The sequence below is a fragment of the Phocoena sinus genome, chromosome 2, assembly GCF_008692025.1.
Source record: "Phocoena sinus isolate mPhoSin1 chromosome 2, mPhoSin1.pri, whole genome shotgun sequence".
Lineage (NCBI taxonomy): Eukaryota > Metazoa > Chordata > Mammalia > Artiodactyla > Phocoenidae > Phocoena > Phocoena sinus.
Genome location: NC_045764.1, coordinates 82,194,613 through 82,216,842, shown reverse-complemented (window position 1 = coordinate 82,216,842; position 22,230 = coordinate 82,194,613). Strand labels below are relative to the sequence as shown.

At 45.9% G+C, this 22,230-nt stretch overlaps 1 protein-coding gene across 4 annotated transcripts in view; it reads right to left on the bottom strand.

Moving 5' to 3' along the window:
- MYO5C (myosin VC) overlaps positions 1–22,230 on the bottom strand; it is a 117,349-nt gene that overhangs the window by 67,077 nt on the left and 28,042 nt on the right. For 3 of the 4 annotated variants that reach the window (XM_032622234.1, XM_032622236.1, XM_032622237.1), the window contains exons 9-13: positions 15,427–15,533; positions 11,888–12,153; positions 7,085–7,166; positions 4,666–4,806; positions 2,886–3,011 (exon numbers count right to left, since the gene is read on the bottom strand). In XM_032622234.1, the coding sequence (XP_032478125.1) occupies positions 2,886–3,011; positions 4,666–4,806; positions 7,085–7,166; positions 11,888–12,153; positions 15,427–15,533 (722 nt within the window). The remainder of the gene's footprint in view (positions 1–2,885; positions 3,012–4,665; positions 4,807–7,084; positions 7,167–11,887; positions 12,154–15,426; positions 15,534–22,230) is intronic. The other variant, XM_032622235.1, reaches the window with a different exon arrangement.

Below are 22,230 nucleotides of genomic sequence, written 5' to 3'. Positions count from 1 at the left end.
GAGTCCACCTGCCGATGCAGGGGACATGGGTTTGTGCCCCGGTCCGGGAAGGTCCCACATGCTGCAGAGCGGCTGGGCCCGTGAGCCATGGCCGCTGAGCCTGCACGTCCGGAGCCTGTGCTCCGCAACGGGAGAGGCCACAACAGTGAGAGGCCCGCGTACACCAAAAAAAAAAAAAAAAAGAAAACCCTCTTAAAAGAACTAACAGTGTGGCATTTTGTGTACTGTGGATGGATGAGAAGAAACCATACACACTGTAGGGTCAGCTTAGTTTCTCAATTTCACTAACCAAGGAAATAAAATTGTTTTGAGAGCGAGGCAGCTGTGCTTAGATGCAGAAAATCAGCACACTTTGCCATGGTCCCCAGTGCCCCCAACAGAGGCACTCAGGTACCCGCTACCCTGTCCCTGCAAACAGTCTCCTGGGATTGGGAAGGCTCTATATTTGTTACACCTTTGCTCGTTTATACTGGTGGCTCACACACCAGCCTGGAAGAATTTATGCAACAGTCCATGTGCTGTACTCACAAGGGCGTGTTTCCAGACAGGATTAAAGAGTTAAATGTAAGACCTGAAATCATAAAACTTCTAAAAGAAAACACAGGCAGTACCATGCTCTTTGACATCAGTCTTAGTAATACTTTTTCATAAATGTCTCCTCAGGCAAGGGAAACGAAAGCAAAAATAAACAAATGGGACTGCATCAAACTAAAAAGCTTTTGTACAGTGAAGGAAACTATCAACAAAACGAAAAGGCCACGTATTGAATGAGAGAAGTTATTTGCAAATGATATATCTAATAAGGGTTTTAATATCCAAAATATATTAAGAACTCCTACAACTCATCTCCAAACAAGAAACAATCCTATTAAAAAATGGACAGAGGATTTGAATAAACATTTTTCCAAAGAAGACAGATAGCCAACAGGCACATGAAAAGATGCTCAACATCATTAATCATCAGGCAAATGCAAACCAAAACCACAATGAGATATCACCTCACACCTGTCCGAATGGATAAAGTCAACAAGACCACACATAACAAGTGTTGGTGAGGGTGTGGAGAAAAGGGGACCCTCGTCCACTGTTGATGGGAATGTAAATTGGTGCAGCCACTATGGAAAACAGTATAGAGAGTCCTCAAAAATAGAACTAACATTTGATCCAGCAATTCCACTCCTGGGTATATGTCTGAAGAAAACAAAAACACGAATTCAAAAAGATACATGCACCCCTAGGTCCTCTGCAGCGCTGTTTACAATAGCCAAATCTCTGGACTATATATTTTTAAATGTGATATATATTCTTCATAAATAAAAAAATAAAAATTTACAAACTGTGAACAAACAGGCTTTCAGGGGTGCTGGAATATGGAGGCAGAGAGGGTGTTCAGGGACCCCTGGGTAGGAAAGTGTCCTTCCTGGTGCACAGTTCGGGTTATGAACCAGGAACACTGGCTGTCTGGAAACACGCCCTTGTGAGTACAGCACATGGACTGTTGTATAAATTCTTCCAGGCTAGTGTGTGAGCCACCAGTATAAATGAAAAAAGGTGTAACAAATATAGAGCCTTCCCAATCCCAGGAGACTGTTGGCAGGGACAGGGTAGCCGGTACCTGAGTGCCTCTGTTGGGGGCACTGGGGACCATGGCAAAGTGTGCTGATTTTCTGCATCTAAGCACAGCTGCCTCGCTCTCAAAACAATTTTATTTCCTTGGTTAGTGAAATTGAGAACCTAAGCTGACCCTACAGTGTGTATGGTTTCTTCTCACCCATCCATAGTACACGCAAAATGCCACACTGTTAGTTCTTTTAAGAGGGTCTTCTTGGAAGTGCCAGGTGACAAGAATTAAACGTACAGACACCATGTACTATAGAGAGGGTCTCTTGAAGTAAATCCCATACGTGCTTTACATGAAGTCTGATCCTTTTTTTTCCCTTGGGATCACAACTGTGGAATTATAAAGGACAGCAACTAGAAAATATAACTTGATATATCATCACTCATTTCATGTGCGTCTCTTCAGAAGCCTATCTGAAAAACTCCAAGCACTAAAAGGCGGTCACCTTTAACTCTGCTCCTCTGGCCCACAAAGGTTATTATAGCTGTCTGGCTGGCTGTCCCTCCACTGCCCCCGTGGACACTCAGGCACAACCAGCAGACTGACCCACAGCAATAGCCTCTAGGACAGGCAAGCACAGGCTGTCCCCAGGTGCTGGCCAAGCCACTGGAGTAACACCCAACCCGGCAATAACACAGAGGGCAGGAGTTTCCTTACGGAAGGAAAGCAAGATGAGAAAGCATGTTTAGGGCAGGTGGTTATGGTACATTTTCTTTTTTTTTTTCCTTCCATTTCCTAAGCTTTCTGTAATTTGATTAAAAAAATTTTTTTTTACTAAACATCTTTTTCATAAGAAATTGGAGACATATAAAGAAAATAAAGATCACTTAGAAAACCCATCATCTTGAGTCAGTCTCTGTTACCAATGTAAAAATATATTATGACAATAAGAAAGGAAAGGGTCAACAAAAAGATATTCCTTTCAATGTAGGAAACAACTATGCTGTCTTGATTATAGCAATATCACGGAGAAAATAAACTGATGAAAGGTTAATGAACTCACAATAAGCCCCAAATCAGAAATGAGGTCCATTGGCAACACGTTTATCTTTAAGGCAGTATGACTGAAACGCATATATTTTGTGATAAAGACAAATTAAGAACTGTTATGCTCACACGCTCGCGCATACACACAGGTATCCTTCATCAAAGCTACGTGCTAAGCGTGATGGTTCTGACCAGCAACGGCCCTGGCCTGCTTGCTCCTCCCAGGAGACAGCTGTGGGCCAGGGGCAGACAGCACTGCTCCAAACTCTCACTGTACCTTATCAGCAAAGTGCTGGATGATAAAGGATGTGTTTGACATTCTGGGTTTTTCAAACAAAGAGTTCTTGTTGACAAAATTATTATACAGCTTTTGAAGCCAGTTTTCATCAGTCCCATGTGGTAACTGGAAGAGAAAAGCAAATCAAATAGCAAGTATGGAAACAGAGGGGAGGAAAAGCACTAATTCTAAGAAACCAAGATGAGCTGCACCTCAGAGTGAACTGTTCTACATGAGAGGCTCCTGTTTCAAATGCAACTCTAGGCATACATCTGTCTTTGATCTTATTCTTTAGAGTGATATTTAAATGGACTTATCAATGCTCTTTTATTTTTATTTATTTATTTATTTATTTATTTATTTTGCGGTACGCGGGCCTCTCACTGCTGTGGCCTCTCCCGTTGCGGAGCACAGGCTCCGGACGCGCAGGCTCAGCGGCCAGGGCTCATGGGCCCAGCCGTTCCGCGGCACGTGGGATCTTCCCGGACCGGGGCACGATCCCGTGTCCCCTGCATCGGCAGGCGGACTCTCAACCACTGCGCCACCAGGGAAGCCCATCAATGCTCTTTTAGAAGAACAAAATGTTATTGATGAAAAGGAAACGGTCACATAATGACGTAAGAATGAAGGATTTTATTTCTGCAAAATTGGCAGTATTTTAACATTTCTTCCCCCCAAAATTATGTGAACATGATTTTTATTCTTGGTTGAATGGGGGAAGATTGGAACCCAAATGTAGTCCTCCCCACCCCCTGCCTCAAGAAGAAAGCTGTTCTTTTGTTTTACTGCCTAGTTAATAACTACCTTCTTGAACTAAGATCTTACCTACTTAAACTAAGCTAGTTGCAAAACTTGTTCTTGATACTGGTGATTGTGAAGCTACCAATTATATTCAGCCTGAACTCTGTGAATCTAATACTCCATATAGGGAATAACTCTGTAGAGTGGGTACAAATACTCCTAGAGGTTACCTTGGCCTCTGCACCCTGCCCCCAGTAGATCAGTCCAGAATGTTTGGCCCTGATGCCTGTCTTTTAATCTTACATCACTGAAGGGGCTAAAGCGTAGGTGGCACCAGAAAGGCTAATCTGTGAGAAGAACCATGGAATTGAGAATTCTAGGGAGAAAATACCAGTAAGTTTTCAACGTTACAAGCATTTGGGGCTGGGGGTGGTAAAAATAAATCTTTGGAAAAGAAACAAGATGTGTGTTTAAACGTTAAAATATAACCTTTAAACCAAAAGAATGAATACTGTCCTAGGGATTATTTTTTCCTGTGGCCTGACAAAGGACACTGCTAGGCTGACTCACTGTGAAGTTGTTCCTCCCAGAGGGTAATAATAATAGGAAAATTCCTAGAGACTCTTTTGTCAATTGTATGATGTTGGGTTTTCAGCTGCACCTCCCAGTGGGTGACTCATGGAATCAGGAAGTAAGAGAAAACTCAGTTCCTATTAGTCATTAACAACTGGTGTATAGTCACTTGTTGTTTCCATGTCCACTCTATATATACACCTAGCGACAGCTTCAAAGGGCTCCTCCCTGCTGGACATGACCTAAGAGGTCATGCATGTTACCCAAGGGTGGGCTACACCTGCTGAGGGCGGGAGGCTCCCTGGACCCTCTGGGGTTCCTGCTATGGACTGCTGTCTCAGTATTAACATCCAACCAAATAGTAAAACGTCAGGAATTTACATGTACATTAAAAAAAACCCATTTTGCAATATGCTCATCGATTACTACTCAGAAGTTAAAAACAACAATTATTTTAAAAAGTTACCAAGCATTCTTCATCCAGTAACTCCAAAATACCCATTTTGGCTTCAATCAGGTCAATAACTGGTTGGTTGTCATAAAAATCTATCAGAGTCCAAGGAATATCTTCCTTCATATACTCTTCTTGTTCAAGTTTAAAGACATGCTGGAAATCCGGAAGTCAACATAGAAAGTAAAAGAGAACATTAGAGTGTGCTTCTGAAGAACAGGACATAAACGTTTGGAAAATGTAGATATATGACTGATTTGAATGTTTATGGAAGACCCTGAGATGCACGCCACCCTCCTTACCCACGATCAGTGCTGCTGAGGTCCTAACGTGGGTGTAGCTGTCATCTTCCAGCCCACTCGCAGGGGGTCCCCACATCCTGGGGTGTAAGGCCTGAGCCAGCCTGCCACCTGTAGCACTCAGGGTTGTCCTGGAGCCCCTTCCTGCTCAGTCACTGCTGCTGTCCAAGGCAGACCCAGCCTCTTTGGCCGGGTGGGAACCAGCCCACCTGAGAATGTTGGCTCTGGGGCCAGTATGAGAAGCTAAGAACTTGGAGAGCTTTGTACACTACTTGTTCGGGCCATGAGGGTACCAGGGAGGCCTCCCAGAGGGCTGGCTCAGGCTCATCCTGGCCGCAGGTGGCAGAAGGGGGAAGGGCTACGAGGAGAAAGGGGCCCACAGGAGAATCCCAGTGGGAATTGCACAGAAGCCCAATAGGTGGTTGAGAACTGAACGGCGCCCGTACAGGCCAGAGAGACAGCGCAACAGTGATGGGGGAGGGCAATGGATGGGACTGCAAAGGACAGCAGAGGGGAGATCACACCAGCCCCCTGTGTACACCCAGAGAATCTCAGACCTGTGGCCTTTTCCTAGGGAGAGTGAGGACCCACGGAGTTCACGATGAGACCTAAGTTCTGGAAAGATAACTTGGTTTGGGGGTGGGGATGGCTTTGAAGAGGGCAGGACTGGAGGCAGAAAGGCCCGTCAGGACTCAGCCCAGGGTTCTGTGGAGGCCAGACACTGTGCAAGGAAGGTGGGCAAGAGCAACGAGGCTGGGATGAACGTGAGGCTCAGGACACTGGGTCAGCAGTGGTGCTTTAATCGCAAGAGGGAGCGTAGAAGGCAAGGAGCCAGGAAGGGAAGGTGGCAGGTTCACTTTGTCACTGCTGAACTCCCAGAGGCCACCCAGATGCAGGGGTCCAGCAGCGGCCAGACTTACGGGACTGGAGCTAGGAGAGGGCTAAGGCTTTTATGTTGATATTTTAAGGTTTTACCTCTTCCAGGAGGATCTGCACATTGATAGAAGACTCAACCCCACACACCCCCAAAATAAGTGGGGCAGGGGAGAAGGAGGATGAAGTGGAAGAGGAGGAAAAACCAGAATAAAAAAAGAGGAAAATGGAATTGCAGCCTCTGACATGCTATTTTCAGGAGGTGTCTTGCACATGTTATTCTGAGGTTGAGGTGAACGTGTATGTCGGGGAGCAAGACGGCACTGGCGTCCCGGGAGGGGCAGGATCTACAGACACAGCTTGACCTCAGGTGAGTTATGCTGCACACCCACTTGGAATAAATCTTGGTTTCAGTTATTAAATGCTAAACTTCCAGGGAATCCTTGAGAATGTTAACAGAATACAAATTTGCAACAGGGTGAAATCTTATGCTCATACATGACTTAATTCTGGAGCAAGGACTAGCAAAGCAAAAAAACATTTGCTGGGTATGATTCAACGTTAGGTCTTCTCCTTACGAGGATACTAGGCAGATACTACGGACCTGTTTTCAAAATAAGAAAAATGAGGCTCAGAGAACCCAAGGTCCCAGAGGAAGGAGGTGGTAGAGCTGAGACTCAAACCCAGTTCAGTTTGAGCAAAAGCCCATGCTCTCCGTGATGTCACACTGTCTTCTCATGAGTTTTGTGGGAGAAGCTGAATTTCAAACGACAAGCAGTTCTCCAGGTGAAGATGAAGGGATGGGGAAAGGACAGGGGCAGGTGGGTTGTGGCAGAGAGAGCAGCAGGTGCAGATACTGAGGCTTGCAAAGACTGGAGCCTTCAGGAAACTAAGTGGTTTGGTCTGGCTGCAGCGGGGGTGGCCTGTGTCCAAGAATGGCAGGTGATGAACTCAAACAGAAGTGGGCAAGTGGCTCCACAAAGATGAAACAGGAAGGGAAGGTGCAGTTTCAAGATATGGCCACAAGATGGTGCAGTGACCCAGCATGTGAGTGATCCAGCAAGATGTGAAGAGGGAAAGAACCAGACTGAGCCTCTCTCCATGGTCTGTCTCTGTCTCTCTGTCTCTCTGTCTCTCTCTCTCTCTCTCTCTCTCACACACACACACACACACACACACACACACACACACACACACACACACACACACACACACACACACACACGGCTGAGAGCTAGTTTCAAGGCAGAAAAGTCACTTACCAGGTTAAACTGCTGTTGCAGCTTTTCATTAGCATAATTGATGCAAAACTGTTCAAAGCTGTTCGCATCAAAGGTTTCAAAACTGAAATACAGTTTAAACAAGTTAAGATATAACTTGAAGGATATATTCATTCATTTATAGGTTAGCATTTTTTCACAGATTTTACAGTTTAAAAGTTTTCTATGTTTTCTGCAAGTTTTAAATATGCCTCAAAGCTTCTGGTTTAAATATCCTAGCATTCAGTTTATAAGTCACCTTTTTCCAGGCTGCCCCAGGAAGGCATCTTGTGTGTACAGAACACCTACCTGAGGCAGCCATTAAAATAGGCATGGTACAATATGGCCTATCATTTAACCCACACCATAACACTGTCATCAGCACTATTATGCTCACTTTATAAGACTGAGAAGTTGAAACATTTGTCTGAGGACAAACAGTGTCAGACGGAGCTGTGAGCTGACCTGACTGTAACACTTACGTTTCCAGTGAAAAAGCAATGCTGCTTCCTGTTGCCCCACTCTTTGCTGCACGCAGAGGCAGCACGGTTTTGCCTCCCAAGGGGTGCTTTCACAGTCCTTGGAGGAAAAGGGCAAGGCCATCTAATACCCATAGCCCAGCAGACCCCTTTAGGTCCAAGGCGGACAGCCCCACCTCCATTTACAGACTTTCAGTGTCTGTCTCTGGAGCTGCAAACTCACAAGCTGAGAGGAGACCAGTAGATGACAGAATGGCAGGGCAGGCTGGAACTGTGCGGGGCCCATGATAACCAGGATTGCCCAACGGGCAGGTACTACTCAGCTCCAGCCAGCTGTGGCCATGGATTAATGCAGGTCAGGATGTGAGGTCACCTGATTCTCAAGAGAATCCAGAACCCTGATTTTATGTGAATCACCCCACTCTACGATGTGGGCTGAACAAAACTGGGGCACCCAATTCACCACCTGTCCAGATGAGTGCTCCTGCCAGAAGGAGGCTGAATACTTTAGGTGTTAGCATTGATGCTCATCACCTCACTTAACCCAACACCGCCCTAAGTGAAGAGCTGCCCTGACCCCACTGTTACACACGAGGGTCAGAAGAGATGGTGACCATTGCAATGTGGTGCCAGACATGCAATTCGACCCCAGCTCTTGGTGCCTCTAAAGTCTTAGTTCTATTTTTTTTTTTTGCGGTACGCAGGCCTCTCACTGTTGTGGCCTCTCCTGTGGCGGAGCACAGGCTCCGGACACGCAGGCTCCGCAGCATGTGGGATCTTCCCGGCCCGGGGCACGAACCCGTGTCCCCTGCATCGGCAGGCGGACTCTCAACCACTGCGCCACCAGGGAAGCCCCCTAAAGGCTTAGTTCTTAATCGCTCTAATCCCGAGAGGTTCCTGCCAGCTTCAGCCATGGGTCCCCTGGGAATCTCACTTGACTGAGCCCGTGTGGCTCAGTTTAGAATTCCTGGGGAGGTTAAGGGCACGGACTGTCCTCTGGGCAGCTGCAGGGTGACCTGGAACAGGAGAAGAACCCGCAGTCCTGACAGCCCCATTCCACACGCGCCCTGGGTGGTCCAGAGGCTCTGCCGGCCTGGACATTGCAGACAGGCCACGGCTGGGCCTGGAGGGGAGACAAAAGGGCCTCATCGCGCCCTGCAGCCCGCAGCTGGGGCCAAAGGCCGGACTTCCTAGGGCAGGGGCGGAATGTCAAACATTAATGACTGTTTTCCTGTTCACATTTGAACAATCCTTATGGTTCTTAAAATATCTTCACGATTTCTTCCATTTGACCTTTGTAATAACCCTGCCAGAGAGGTCCCCTCTGAAACTGAGGTTCAGAGAGGTTCTGTGACTTTCTGGGGGCCACACAACAGGTGTGGTGCCGTGCTCACTCCCTGCGGTCTGACTCCAAGCCCCAGGCCTTTCCAACTCTGGGTCTAGAGAACATAAATACACGACTGGCTGGGGAACCACAAGCCTCCATGTTTTTCCAAGCTGAAATCTCAACGCTCATAGCTTTGGCTTTCATCGCCTTCACAGAGGGTAACTTTCCTTTTCAGGCTGTCTTATTTCCAGGTCACCCTGAGCTCAGTCCTCTCAACAGCTGCAGGTGTGCATGCACGAGGGCTCACCTAGACATAAGCATACTGGAGAAAGGTGTGAAAGGATTCGCCCCAGACAGTAACACTCTTACTTAAAGAGGAGAGCTTATTTTTTTGGAGGGATGAAATGAATTCATGGGTGGCAGTGAGCATGTTACTTTTTAAATATCCAAGGAGGAATTTAATTTTAAAATATAAATTTAAAATCTACTCTAACAACTTCTTAAAAATTTACAATTACTCCTGTCAAAGATTTGCCCACTTAGCCAAAAATTCAACTTCCTTATGACAGCGGTCTATCAGCCTGTGGATGTGACGCCGGCCTGCCATTCTCCTGACTCACAGCTCCCTGTTCTCAGCTGCCCCCTCTCTTCTTCCTGCCCTGCTAACCTGCAGCACATCCATCTACTTATTCCCTGCCCAGAAATCATCCCAACCTCTAAGTACCTGCCTGCCCCCGCCACTAAAATTTAAGTCCCCAGAGGTCAGAAGCCATGTCTATTTTCTTGAACAATCACACCTGACATAGTTCCTGGCACATGCATATTTGTTCTTGAATGAAATAATATATTCTTAAAATAAAGGGCTACTGGGGCTTCCCTGGTGGCGCGGCGGTTGAGAGTCTGCCTGCCGATGCAGGGAACATGGGTTCGCGCCCCGGTCCGGGAAGATCCCACATGCCGCGGAGTGGCTGGGCCCTGAGCCATGGCCGCTGAGCCTGCGCGTCCGGAGCCTGTGCTCCGCAACGGGAGAGCCCACAACAGTGAGAGTCCCGTGTACCGCAAAATAAATAAATAAAGGCTATTTATTTTAAAGACATTTTAAAAACACAGAAAAGAATAGAAAAAATATAACAGTCACATTTCCACCACAATGAGAGAGACTATTGTTAAGCAGGGCTATTCCCATTTAGAAGTCTGCTTAAATGATTATTGGCTGCTCAAATCCTTTTTTTTTTTGAACGGACAAGGTAAATAATTTACTAGACTACCCCAGCAATGTATCACTAATTTATAACTGTTGACAGATACTATTAATTGGGAGTCATATGTATAGTATTAACTTAGAATCTAAGTTAAACAAGGAACTCCCCTGAGGCACAGCCTCACATTAAACAGCTGTGGGAAAAGCGTTTTCTCTCTATATGAGTAAAAGTTCAGCGGCCCCTTCTGCCTGCCCTCCCAGCAGGCCAGCCGGCTCTCCCCTCCAAATGGGAAGGGGAGGGAGAGCTGCTTTTCCCGGGGTGTGGGGGGATACTCCCCAATCTCGGTGGAATACTCTGTGATGCCTTCCCTGGGACCATCTGCCCCTCCTCCCCCTGAGAAACCAGGGTGGGTCCTGGGAGGGGGAAGGGGTTGGGCGCTGAAGGCCAGTTGCTAACAAACAAAAGCCCGGGTGCTAACTCCCCTCACGCTGGCCAGGCCTCACTCACTCTTCCTGGCTGTTCTACAAGTGTCTTTTGCACAAGTCTGACCTGGAAAAGCAGGACTGGGCAATGAAAAGAAGCAAGAAAAAAACCCCAGTGTGGGAACTTGGTCCCCCAAATGTATTAGAATTCTTGGAGGGACTTTCCTGGTGGCGCAGTGGTTAAGAAGCCACCTGCCAATGCAGGGGACGAGGGTTCGAGCCCTGGTAAGGGAAGATCCCACATGCAGCAGAGCAACTAAGGCCATGCACCACAACTACTGAGCCTGCGCTCTAGAGCCCGCAAGCCACAGCTACTGAGCCCACATGCCACAACTACAGAAGCCTGTGCGCCTAGAGTCTGTGCTCCACAACAGAGAGGAGCCCCCGCTCGCCACAACTAGAGAAAGCCTGCGTGCAGCAGCGAAGACCCAACACAGCCAAAAATAAATAAATAAATAAATTTATTAAAAAAAAGGATTCTTGGAGAACGGGGCAAACACATGACCCTCATGATCCAAGAATGGAAGAAGATTTTAGGTGTGAGGAGGCTGGTTGGTAAAAGGCCTGGGTTTGAGTCTACCTCTGGCAGTGTGAGTGTGGGCAAGGTGCAGGACCGCTGGGGATGTTATTTTCACCCTACGAAACGGGAAAGGTATGTCAGGGCTCTACACCTCACAGGGCCTCTATAGGGAAACAGAAGTGGGTGAGAGCCTCGTACAGTGCTGGGTTTTCACACCCGCAGAGCAACTGTGAAAGAGTCTTCCTAAGGCTTAGTTGTTTCACCTGTAAAACGAGGGTAATTATAAGGTTGTTTGAGGAATAAGAAGGTGCACGGAGACCACTCAGCATGGTAGCTGGCATGTGGCTCTGGAAGTTGGCCATTATTGATTTAGAATTTATTTAATACACCCTAGAAAAAAGACACTGTAGCCCAGGAGACTGTATTTAACATCCATATATATGCAAAAAATGAGAACACCATCTTTCTTTTTTTTTTTTTTTTTTGCCGTACGCGGGCCTCTCACTGTCGCGGGCTCTCCCGCTGTGGAGCACAGGCTCCGGCTGTGCAGGCTCAGCGGCCATGGCTCACGGGCCTAGCCGCTCCGCGGCATGTGGGATCCTCCCGGACCGGGGCACGAACCCGCGTCCCCTGCATCGGCAGGCGGACTCTCAACCACTGCGCCACCAGGGAAGCCCTGAACACCATCTTTCTGATCATGTGAAACATAAAAAAGCAACCAGAACAAAATGACGTAAAAATAACAGGCATTCGACATTAAAATGAGGAAAGACAGGCTCATTGAAGAGACTCTTACCCATAAATGTCCAAAACACCAATAAAAGTGTGCTGCTTGCCTGAAAACTGCAAGGCTTGGTTAATTCTCTCCACAATGAAGTCAAACAGCTGAGCGTAGATCTTTTTGGCCAGCGCGTCCCTGGCGTTGATGGCCTGGGACCTGGTCATGGGTTTCACCACCGTCTCGGAGTTTGTGATGATCTTGCGATTACACAGCCACTGAGCGACTCTGACACTCTCCAGGCCCAGGAGCTCACAGAACACCTCCAGGTGACTGCCGTCCTCCTTCAAAAGCAAGACACAAGCCCCGTCAGGGCCATTGGGCCATCTAAACCAGCACTGGCCCACTCAGCCAGGTCCCTCGGCCTCTGCATGACCAGGCCTCAGGACACAGAGCCAGGTCTGGGAGTGAAGCAGGAGGACCTGCAGTGGCACTCAGCCCGCACCTGGTCCCTGGCAGGGCACCGCTGTGGTGATGCCAGGCAGCCCTGGGCTTGGTCCCACCTGGATTTTCGTTCTGGCCAAAGACTGTCAGTAGTGATTTAGGCCACAGAAGCAATCCTCTCCCCTCTCCTGTGCATGTGGACACAGCCTTGAAGCCTCTCTTCCCTTTGCATCACATCCAGGCCACCTGTCAGAGCCTACACTCACCCTGTCCCTCCTTGTGTTGTTGGGATTTGCCCGGGGGGTCTGGCCCAGGAGGTACCTAGGTGTCATTGTCAGAGAGAACATGGTGGGCTCCCTGGATTAAAGTAGCTTCCCAGCCAACTTGAGGGCTGTGGTGGGGACTCTTCCCGGACATACAAAGTGAATCTTATTTCTCTCCCAAGCCTGGGCAGCAGAGCTGCCCCACTGGCCAGCAGGCAAGGAGAGTTCTCCTCCTGTTTGTCTTCAGGCAGCATGGACTAGGGGTCCTTGTCACTAGGCAAGGAGATGTGATCCCATGTGACTGCACACCATCATTCCTCTCGGGAAGGGGAACTTGAGGCAGGCTGATCTGTAGACACCATCTCAGCCAATCGGGAAAACCACATGATTGCACTTAAAAAGCATCAGAAGGCTTCCCTGGTGGCGCAGTGGTTGAGAGTCCACCTGCCGATGCAGGGGACGCGGGTTCGTGCCCCGTTCTGGGAGGATCCCACATGCCGCAGAGCGACTGGGCCCGTGAGCCATGGAGGCTGAGCCTGCACGTCTGGAGCCTGTGCTCCGCAACGGGAGAGGCCACAGCAGTGAGAGGCCCACGTACAGCAAAAAAAAAAAAAAAAAAAAAAAAAAAAAAAAAAAAAGCATTAGATTACAGTGGAGATAACAACCTAAAAAGTCCTGCAGCCAACCCACATCCCTTCTGACCAAGACCACAATAATATGAAGCCTGTCTTTAATGTGCCTGATTCCCTCACTGGGGGAGGGGACTGGCAGAGCCATTGGTTTCCTTCCTTCTAAGCAGGAACCAAACCTTCTGAGTTAAAAACATTCAGCTACAGGTGCAGCTACCGGGAGAAATGCAAAGGGGCAGCAAGTTTTAAAAAAGTAAGCTGGCTTCATCCGATTGAATTTGCCCAATATTTCAAGTTCTTGATGCAAATGACTGAAAATTACAGGACTGATAATTTTCTACAAAGATTTGACATCTCTTTTGTGGAATCTGTCTCCTAAGATTGATAGACAAAGGATTTTTAGTCTATCAATTTTAACTCCTCCTCCAAAATACTACCTTCACAACAAACTTCACAGGACAGAGTTCAAAGCAAGGGTATTTGTTGGGTGGAAGTCATGGGAGTTTCAGAAGAAAAAGCGCAGCAGCCCATTTCTGGGGTAAATGAGCCAGGATCCAGAGGGAGAACCACACCTACACACATTCCAGGCCTACCATCACCTTTCTCCGAACTTCCCATTCCTTTGTGAACGGACTGACTCTGTCAGGGCTGGATATTGGTGGCGATGGGGGCAGGGCGCTTAGTGTAGGACTCTGAGGAAAGGGAGGAGAATTACTTCCTGGTCATAGGGCAGCAGGCCAAAAACACACCCTCCATTTCTGCTCAGCGCTCTCTCCCCTTAAACCGCAGGTCCCAGAGCTGAGAAATTACCAGGTGTACAAAATTAACAATTGTTCCCATCTGTTGTTTTGGGGACATGAAAGTAGATATTGTTATGGACTGAATGTTTGTTTCAGTCAAATGAAAAACTCATATGTTGAAGCCCTAACCTCCAATGTGATGGTATTTGGAAGTGGGGTCTTTAGGAGGTAATTAGGTTTAGATGAGGTCATGCGGAAGGGGCCCTCATGATAGGATTAGTGTCCTTATAAGAAAAGAGACTAGAGCTTGCTATCTCTCTCTCTCTCTGCTGTGTGAGGACGCAGCAAGAAGGCAGCTGTCTGCAAGCTAGGAAGAGGGCCCTCACCAAGAGTTCAACCACGCTGGCACCTTGATCTTGGACTTTCAGCCTCCAGGACTGTGAGAAAATAAATTTCTGTTATTGAGCCACCCAGCCTGTGGTATTTTGTTATGGCAACCAGAGATGACTAAGACACAAATGTTAATACAAAGCTTTAACGATAAGAAGATTTTGCACTTCAGAGAAACATTTTTAACTGTGTGACTGTCCTCTTTACATGGATATTGTTGAGAATAAGCAAACACATACCCCACCAAGAATCACCACTCATAACATTTGTTGCTAAAGAGACACACACATAAACTTATCTTGTGTCCATTAAATAAAAGAAATCCATCACAAGACTTACATGGGAATATATTTCCATAGACAGCACCACTGGTGTTTGAATCAGGCATGTGTCGGGAGGTAGGAGGTGTCCTTTCTACTAAAACTGTCCAGTGCCCTTAAGGCCCTGCATGATCTGCACATTTCCCTCCTGCCTACCCCCCATTTTCTGGCCTCATCTACCACCCCTCCTTTCTCTCACTCCTTTCTGCATTTACCAACCTTTTGGCTATTTTTTCCAATAACACTTCCTGCCTTAGGGCCTTTGCACCTGCTGTTCCCTCTACTTCAAATGTTCTTCCTCGAAGTGTGTGTGTGAAGTGATACAATTCACTTCCTTATGGAATTAGAAAGGCTTTCTCTGAATGCCAGATACAAAAGGCACAGCCCTGCCCCACCCCTACTCTGCTTCATTTTCCTTTTTAATGGCTATCGCCAGCTGCCAGAGCCTGTAACTGTTTATTGTGTCTCCTCCTCCTCCACTTCCTTCCCCCAGATCATAAGCTTCATGAAGGCCTTCTGATCTTGTTTTGTTCACTGCTGTTTCTCCAGAGCCTATAACAGTGTCTGGCACAGAGTAGGCACTCAGTAAAAATTTGTTGAATAAAAGAAAAACAGAGAATGCATTTCCCCCTTCTCTACTGTTGCAAGGGGAAGAAGCTTTACTTTTTGAAGGTAACCCATGGAAACTCCTACCTTCCTTGTTCCTGTTAAACTGGTCTCCCCAGTAGGCCCAATGTGCCTGGTGCTAAAATGCAAAAGCAGGGTAACCATGAGAGGTTTCTACTGATAATCCTCCCAACACAGGAAGGGTGAAGCAAACACATATCTTACACTGACCGCCGATCTCTCGTTGCCCACTGCTATGATCTGCACATTGCCCAGATGTAGGATGGCTGCCAGGATCTTAAAAACATCCATCTGAAACTCTTCCTTGAAACCTGAAAACAAAATTTTTCCCAAATTAGGAATACTGCATTTCTTCTCTTGCTCAGTTACTAGTAAGATAAACACCTGAATTCTCTCATGACACTCTAGTACCATCAGTGCCAAGAGCTGGGACAGGGAACAATGAGTAGACCCCAGGGAAAATCCAGTTCACTGTCTTTCTAGTTTGACGTGTGCAGACACACAATGTGAGCTGTACAACCCACCAGGTTTCCCTTTTGCTGTGGCTGCTAGGAAGTTCAACACAGAAATTAGTATCTGAGTAACCACTTCATGTCGGGTTCCTGGGAGAACCAGCTCTCATTCATTCTGTGTGCTGTGCTTTCTTGTTAATTTTTTTTTTTTTCTTTTTTGCTCATAAGCTCTCTGGATGCTTTTTATGATGGATGCTGGACGGATTTCATTTGCCCCTCCAGCTCTGCACCCTGCTCTCTGCCCCAGGGGACTGGCCTGTTTGGACCAAGGCAATGGGTTCTGGTGGGGTTTGACCAGTGGGGACCCTGGCAGGAGATCAGAGAGCAGGAGGAGACAGGTGCTGGGTACATCTCCCCATCTCTTTCCCTGCAAAGTTGCCTCAGCCTGGCTGTGTTGCCAACTGACAGAACGTTACTGTTCCGAGTCAGCACTGACTTTCCCCACCCTTCCCTTCAGGCTCTGTGCCTGAACAGAAAGCGCTGCTGTTTCCAGGTCCCTACTGCTCCTCGGAGCCCCCTTAGCCCCACACAGTTTGTAGTTGCTCCCTTCATAAATAAGCCCTCCTCCTTTTATCCTATTTGAATGTGCCCCATGTTTCCTCGATGGGACCCCGACCAATGTATGTGGAATATCACTCGTGAATGAAAAATGTTGCCTGCCATATCATCAAACAATGGATGCTGTGGCCATCAGACCATCAGCCACTATCGCTGCCCACAATGGTGCACCCTGAGGGGATTCCGGATGGAGAAAAGCAGGATACGGGTCCTAGATAGCTAAGGTGCATATCAAAGGAATGATTTCAATGAACCCAGACTCCTGAATCTTCCCATAAATAGAAAAGTGCTAAATTCCTTAATTTGAGATGTCTGGTTTTCTTTAATTAACCGTAATCTTTTGATGTTCTGACTTAAAACTCCTACATATCCTGGCTCCTCCCTTACCTCTTGGGAGCAGTCCCTCAGAGCTAGCTGAGAGGCTGTGTGCCAGGCTTAAGTCCTCAGTTTTGTCCTCCAAATAAAACATAATTCAACTTTTAGGTTGTGCATTTTTTTCAGTTAACTGGAGACCCTCGACTCCTCCAGCAAAAGAGCAGCAGGTCCTAAATGCCCCGTAAGAGCCACTGCAGCCACCTTCTGCTTCTGACTTGAGGACATCTGGACTATCTCAATGGCAGCTAGGTCACGTTCTTAAATAATTTCCAAACCTGGAGAGACTTCTCTCTACTAAGATCACACAAAATCAAAGTCATAAAAGATTTCAAACCTATGGGACCTAATGAAACTTAAAAGCTTTTGCACAGCAAAGGAAACCATAAACAAGACGAAAAGACAACCCTCAGAATGGGAGAAAAGATTTGCAAACAAAGCAACTGACAAAGGATTAATCTCCAAAATATACAAGCAGCTTATGCAGCTCAATATCAAAAAAAAAAAAAAAAAAAAACCCAATCAAAATATGGGTGGAAGACCTAAACAGACATTTCTCCAACGAAGACCTAGAGATGGCCAACAAACACATGAAAAGATGTTCAACATCACTAATTATTAGAGAAATGCAAATCAAAACTACAATGAGGTATCACCTAACACCACTCAGAGTGGCCATCACCAAAAAAATCTATGAACAATAAATGCTGGAGAGGGTGTGGAGAAAAGGGAACCCTCTTGCACTGTTGGTGGGAATGTAAATTGATACAGCCACTATGGAGAACAGTATGGAGGTTCCTTAAAAACCTAAAACTAGAACTACCATATGACCCAGCAATCCCACTACTGAGCATATACTCAGAGAGAACCATTAACTCAAAAAGACACATGCACCCCAATGTTCATTGCAGCACTATTTACAATAGCCAGGACACGGAAGCAACCTAAATGTCCATCAACAGAGGAATGGATAAAGAAGATGTGGCACATATATACAATGTAATATTACTCAGCCATACAAAGGAATGAAATTGGGTCATTTGTAGAGACGGGGATGGACCTAGAGACTGTCATACAGAGTGACGTAAGTCAGAAAGAGAAAAACAAATATCGTATATTAACACATACGTGTGGAATCTGAACAAATTGGTATAGACAAGCTTATCTACAAAATGGAAATAGAGACACAGACATAGAGAACAAATGTATGGATACCAAGGAGGAAAGGGCGGGGCGGGGGAGATGAATTGGGAGATTGGGATTGACACATGTACACTATTGATACTATGTATAAAATACATAACTAATGAGAACCTACTGTATAGCTCAGGGAACTCTACTCAGTGCTGTGTGGTGACCTAAATGGGAAGAAAATCCAAAAAAAGAGGGGATATATGTATACGTATAGCTGATTCACTTTGCTGTAGAGTAGAAACTAACACAACATTGTAAAACAACTATACTCCAATAAAAATTAAAAAAAAAAATTTCAAACCAAAATTACATGGAAGCCTCCAGTTCAATCTGAGTCCAGGCATTTGCAGCTGTTCCATTTCGCGCTAATGCCTACATTTGAAGGACAGACGATTCTAACAGAAATAAACCCCTGAGCATCACCATGATAAGTGACAGGTAAGTGATGAAGAAAAGCAACTAAATATACAAAGTTTGGGAATCTGCTCTGGCACTCCCAGTCTCTGTATGATCCATTGCTTACTTACCCCATGCTTTCCAAAACTGACAAAAGTGAAATGACAACTGCAAAGCAATGATGTCAAAGAAAGAACTTAAGACCTCACTTAAGTAATTACTTTTAGTAAGATAAAATCACTGCAAAAGCACCACTGGCCTGAGGTAGATTTCAACGAGAAACATAGTGGTCAAGTTTCTTGAGCCTGAGGTCCAGGATAGGTCTGTTTCCAGAGTATTCTTTCTGTCAGAGATCTTAATGGCTAGGCAAAGATCAAAGGATGAATTAAATGAGAGTCAGCAGAAGAACAAAGGAAATGAGCTCTTGATCAAAATGCACCCCCATTCTGCTTCCTCAGTGGGTAAACTGTGGCTAGCTAAAGTACCTGTGATATTGTGATTTAAACTAAGTAGTATATACTTGGGCTTCATCCAGTTTCTTAACACACAGAACTTCTAAAACCCCGGGAACTTCCTAACTTCTGAGAGAGATTAAGATGTCTTTTGTTGTTAATGAGGCAATTTTGGAATGCCCCTAGGTCATGTGAGGATGGGGGCTGGTTGCCAGGGGAATCAACCCTGTGATTGAGAGTTGGAACTTTCAGTCTCAGCCCTCAAACTCCAGGGAGCAGAGAGGGGCTAGAAGTTGAACTGTCAATGGCCAATGATTTAATCAACGGTGCCTATGTAATGAAGTCTCCATAAAAACCCAAAAGCACGAGGTTTGCAAGCCCCCAGGTGAATGCGTGGGGATTGTGGAGAGTGACACACTCAGACAGCATGGAAGCTCTGTGCTCCTTCCCACATACTTGCCCCTGTGTATCTGTTCCAAATGACTGTTCCTGAGTTCTATCCTTTTATAATAAATTGATGATCTAGTAAGTAAAATGTTTCTCTGAGTTCTGTGAGCTGCTCTAGCAAATTAATTGAATCCAAGGAGGTGGTTGTGGGAACCTGTGATTTACAGCCATTCGGTTACAATCACAGGTGACAACCTGATCTGAAGCGGGGTGGGCTGGGGGCAGTCCTGCAGAACTGAGCCCTCAACCTGTGGGATCTGAGGCTTTCTCCAGGTAGATAGTGTCAGAATTGAGGCGAATTGTAGGACACACAGCTGGTGTCCAGAGAATCACTTGGTGTGGGGACCCCCCTCCCCTCCCCTCCCCCTCCCCCCCAGCACACACTGGAATTGGGTCTCAGAACCATTTTAGTACCTCAGAAGCAGAGCCAGAAGGGAAAGCAAATGAAGCTCTGCAGCAGGCATTATCCTTAGTACTTTCTACATATCACCTCGTCTAATGCTTACAAAAACTATATAAAGTACTAGTACTGTTCCCATTTTACAGAGGGGGAAACTAAGGCATAGAAGGGTTAGGGAACCTGCCAAAGTTACAATCACACCGGGTATATCATGGCTAACCAGTGTACCGCCAGTGACCACTGCAGTGTGTGAAAAGACCTGCGGAGTCATGAAGCTGCCTTAGCTCACCCCAGGGTGTATAAAAGTGATGGTTCCCTATGACCCTGCACCAGGCAAAGAAGTCTGAGCAGATCCCAGAAGTCTGCTTACTGGGCGTGTTGTGAAGTGGATTTGTGTACTGAACTAGATGACCTCACTGCTAACCTTGTCTGTTTCTCCAAACTGTCTCCAGAGCAAACCACAGCAATGGACAAATCAACCAACAAGTACGTGTTTAGCAATTACATTTAAAAAAGGTATCTGCCCGAATGTATGATTCGTGTTGGGCAGTCTGCCCTTGAGGGGGGTCTCTGTCTAAGATGATAACACTGAGACACAAACAAGAGGACACAGCCAATGGCACAAGCAGTATACACGAGATATTCACATTGCTGGAGACATGCTATTGGATAGAACTTTCCTTGGGGATGAAATGTTCTTTATCTGTGCTGAACAATATGGCAGCTATTAGCTACATATGGTTATGAGCATTTGAAACATGTCTAGTGCAACTGAGAAATGAATTTTAAAATTTATTTCATTTTAATTAATGTAAACAGTCACTTGTGGCTAGTAGTTAACTGTGTTGGGCAACGCAGGTTTAGAGACCATGAAATCAACACACAGCATGAGATTATTGGCTGTGGGGGTCACTGGATGATGGCAATCTCAAAGTTATAGTGAGTTCCACGCATGAATCTACTCCACAGCAGCAAACAGACCTCCGAAGCCTGCTCAAACTTCTTTGCCTGGCCAGGGGTCCTCAGGGGACATCCATGTTTAAACGCACTGGGGTTGAAGCTTAGCTTCATGACTCCACCCACGAATCTTTTCACAAATTGCAAGAAAACTATAAGGAACCCATCAACTATGCTCACTCTATCACCTAGGACAAGGGTCAGCAAACGTTTCCTTATTAGGCTTTGCAGGCTATAGAGTCTATGGCACAAGTACTCAACTCTGCCACCATAGCATGAAAACGGCCATAGATCATACTTAAATGAGCGTGGCTGTGTTCCAATAAAACTTTATTTACAAAAACAGGCTGCAATCTGCCAACCTCTGGCCTAGGACATTTTTTAGTGATTCATACTTTGAGGTCATGCTTTTATTAAATGTGTACTGATCTCTCATTCTGATAGAGCACGCCACAGTTCATAAACCAAGAGACGTTATCTCTTAACCCTCACAACATCCCCAACAGCTACTGTGCTGGCTACTCTCCAAAGACGACCCCCAATGCATTACCCTCCCATTGTTCATGCCCTGTGTAGTTTTCTCCCCGTGGGTCAAAGGTCTGAGCTGGCCCTATGCCTTGCTTTTGATTATTAGCACACAGCAGCAGTGATGCTGCACTGCTTCCGAGGCTGGTTCATAAAAAAACCTGCAGAGTCCACGTGAGCCTGTTGGAACTAGCTCTGGGAGAAGCTAGCCACATGTGACCGGCATGCTGTGAGGAAGGTCACGTGGAGGAAGAGAAATGCCCACCCAGCCCTCAGTAGTTCTAGCCATCCCAGCCCATGTGACAGAAGAAGCCCTCAGTTGATCCAGCCCTTGCCACCATCATACGAGAATCCCGAAGTAAGAAGTGCCCAGGTGAGCCCAGTAAGCCTGGAATCACAAGAGATAATAATAAATTGCCATTTTAAGAAAGATAAAGTTCTTGTTCTTAGAGGACTCAGAGCCATGTCCGATGCATGCATGTGGAGCAACATTAAGAGCTGCATATTTCTCTACAAAGATTTTCTTTTGTTCAGTTTAAGTGAACTTTGCAAAATTAAATTTTGTAGCAAAAAAAAGATCTGATCTTTTTAAAATTAGAAGTTTTGTTAGAACGGCTGATTAGGGTAGAAATTGAATGCTAGTTCATAAATTCCTGATGGAAAGGAAGAAGCCCAAAGTTAGACACTTTTTATTTGAAAGGTCTATCTTGAGGTTTTCACACAGTTCACATATTAGAATGAGAAGCTTCTACATGATTATTTCTTCTCTTTTAGGTATATCATTGTTCTCAAATATTCTCATTCAGATTTAGTAGGTCTGGGGTGATATCTAGATATTAGAATTAAAAAAAAAAATCTTCTCGGGTGATCTGACATTCTAGTATTCAGAACCACTGGCAATAAGTCACTGTTTCTCAAAGAGTTATACTCTTAGTTAAGATCATTTATTTACTTTTTAATAAAATTAATTATTTTTATTGCTTCTTCAAGGATATTCTTTTTTCCTTTTTTTTTTTTTTAATAGGGGTATGGTTGTTTTACAATGTTGTGTTAGTTTCTACTGTACACTGAAGTGGAGCTCCCTGTGCTATACAGCAGGTTCTCATTAGTTATCTATTATACATATTAGTGTATATGTGTCAATTCCAATCTCCCAATTCATCCCACCCTCCCAAGAATATTCTTAAGTAAAACT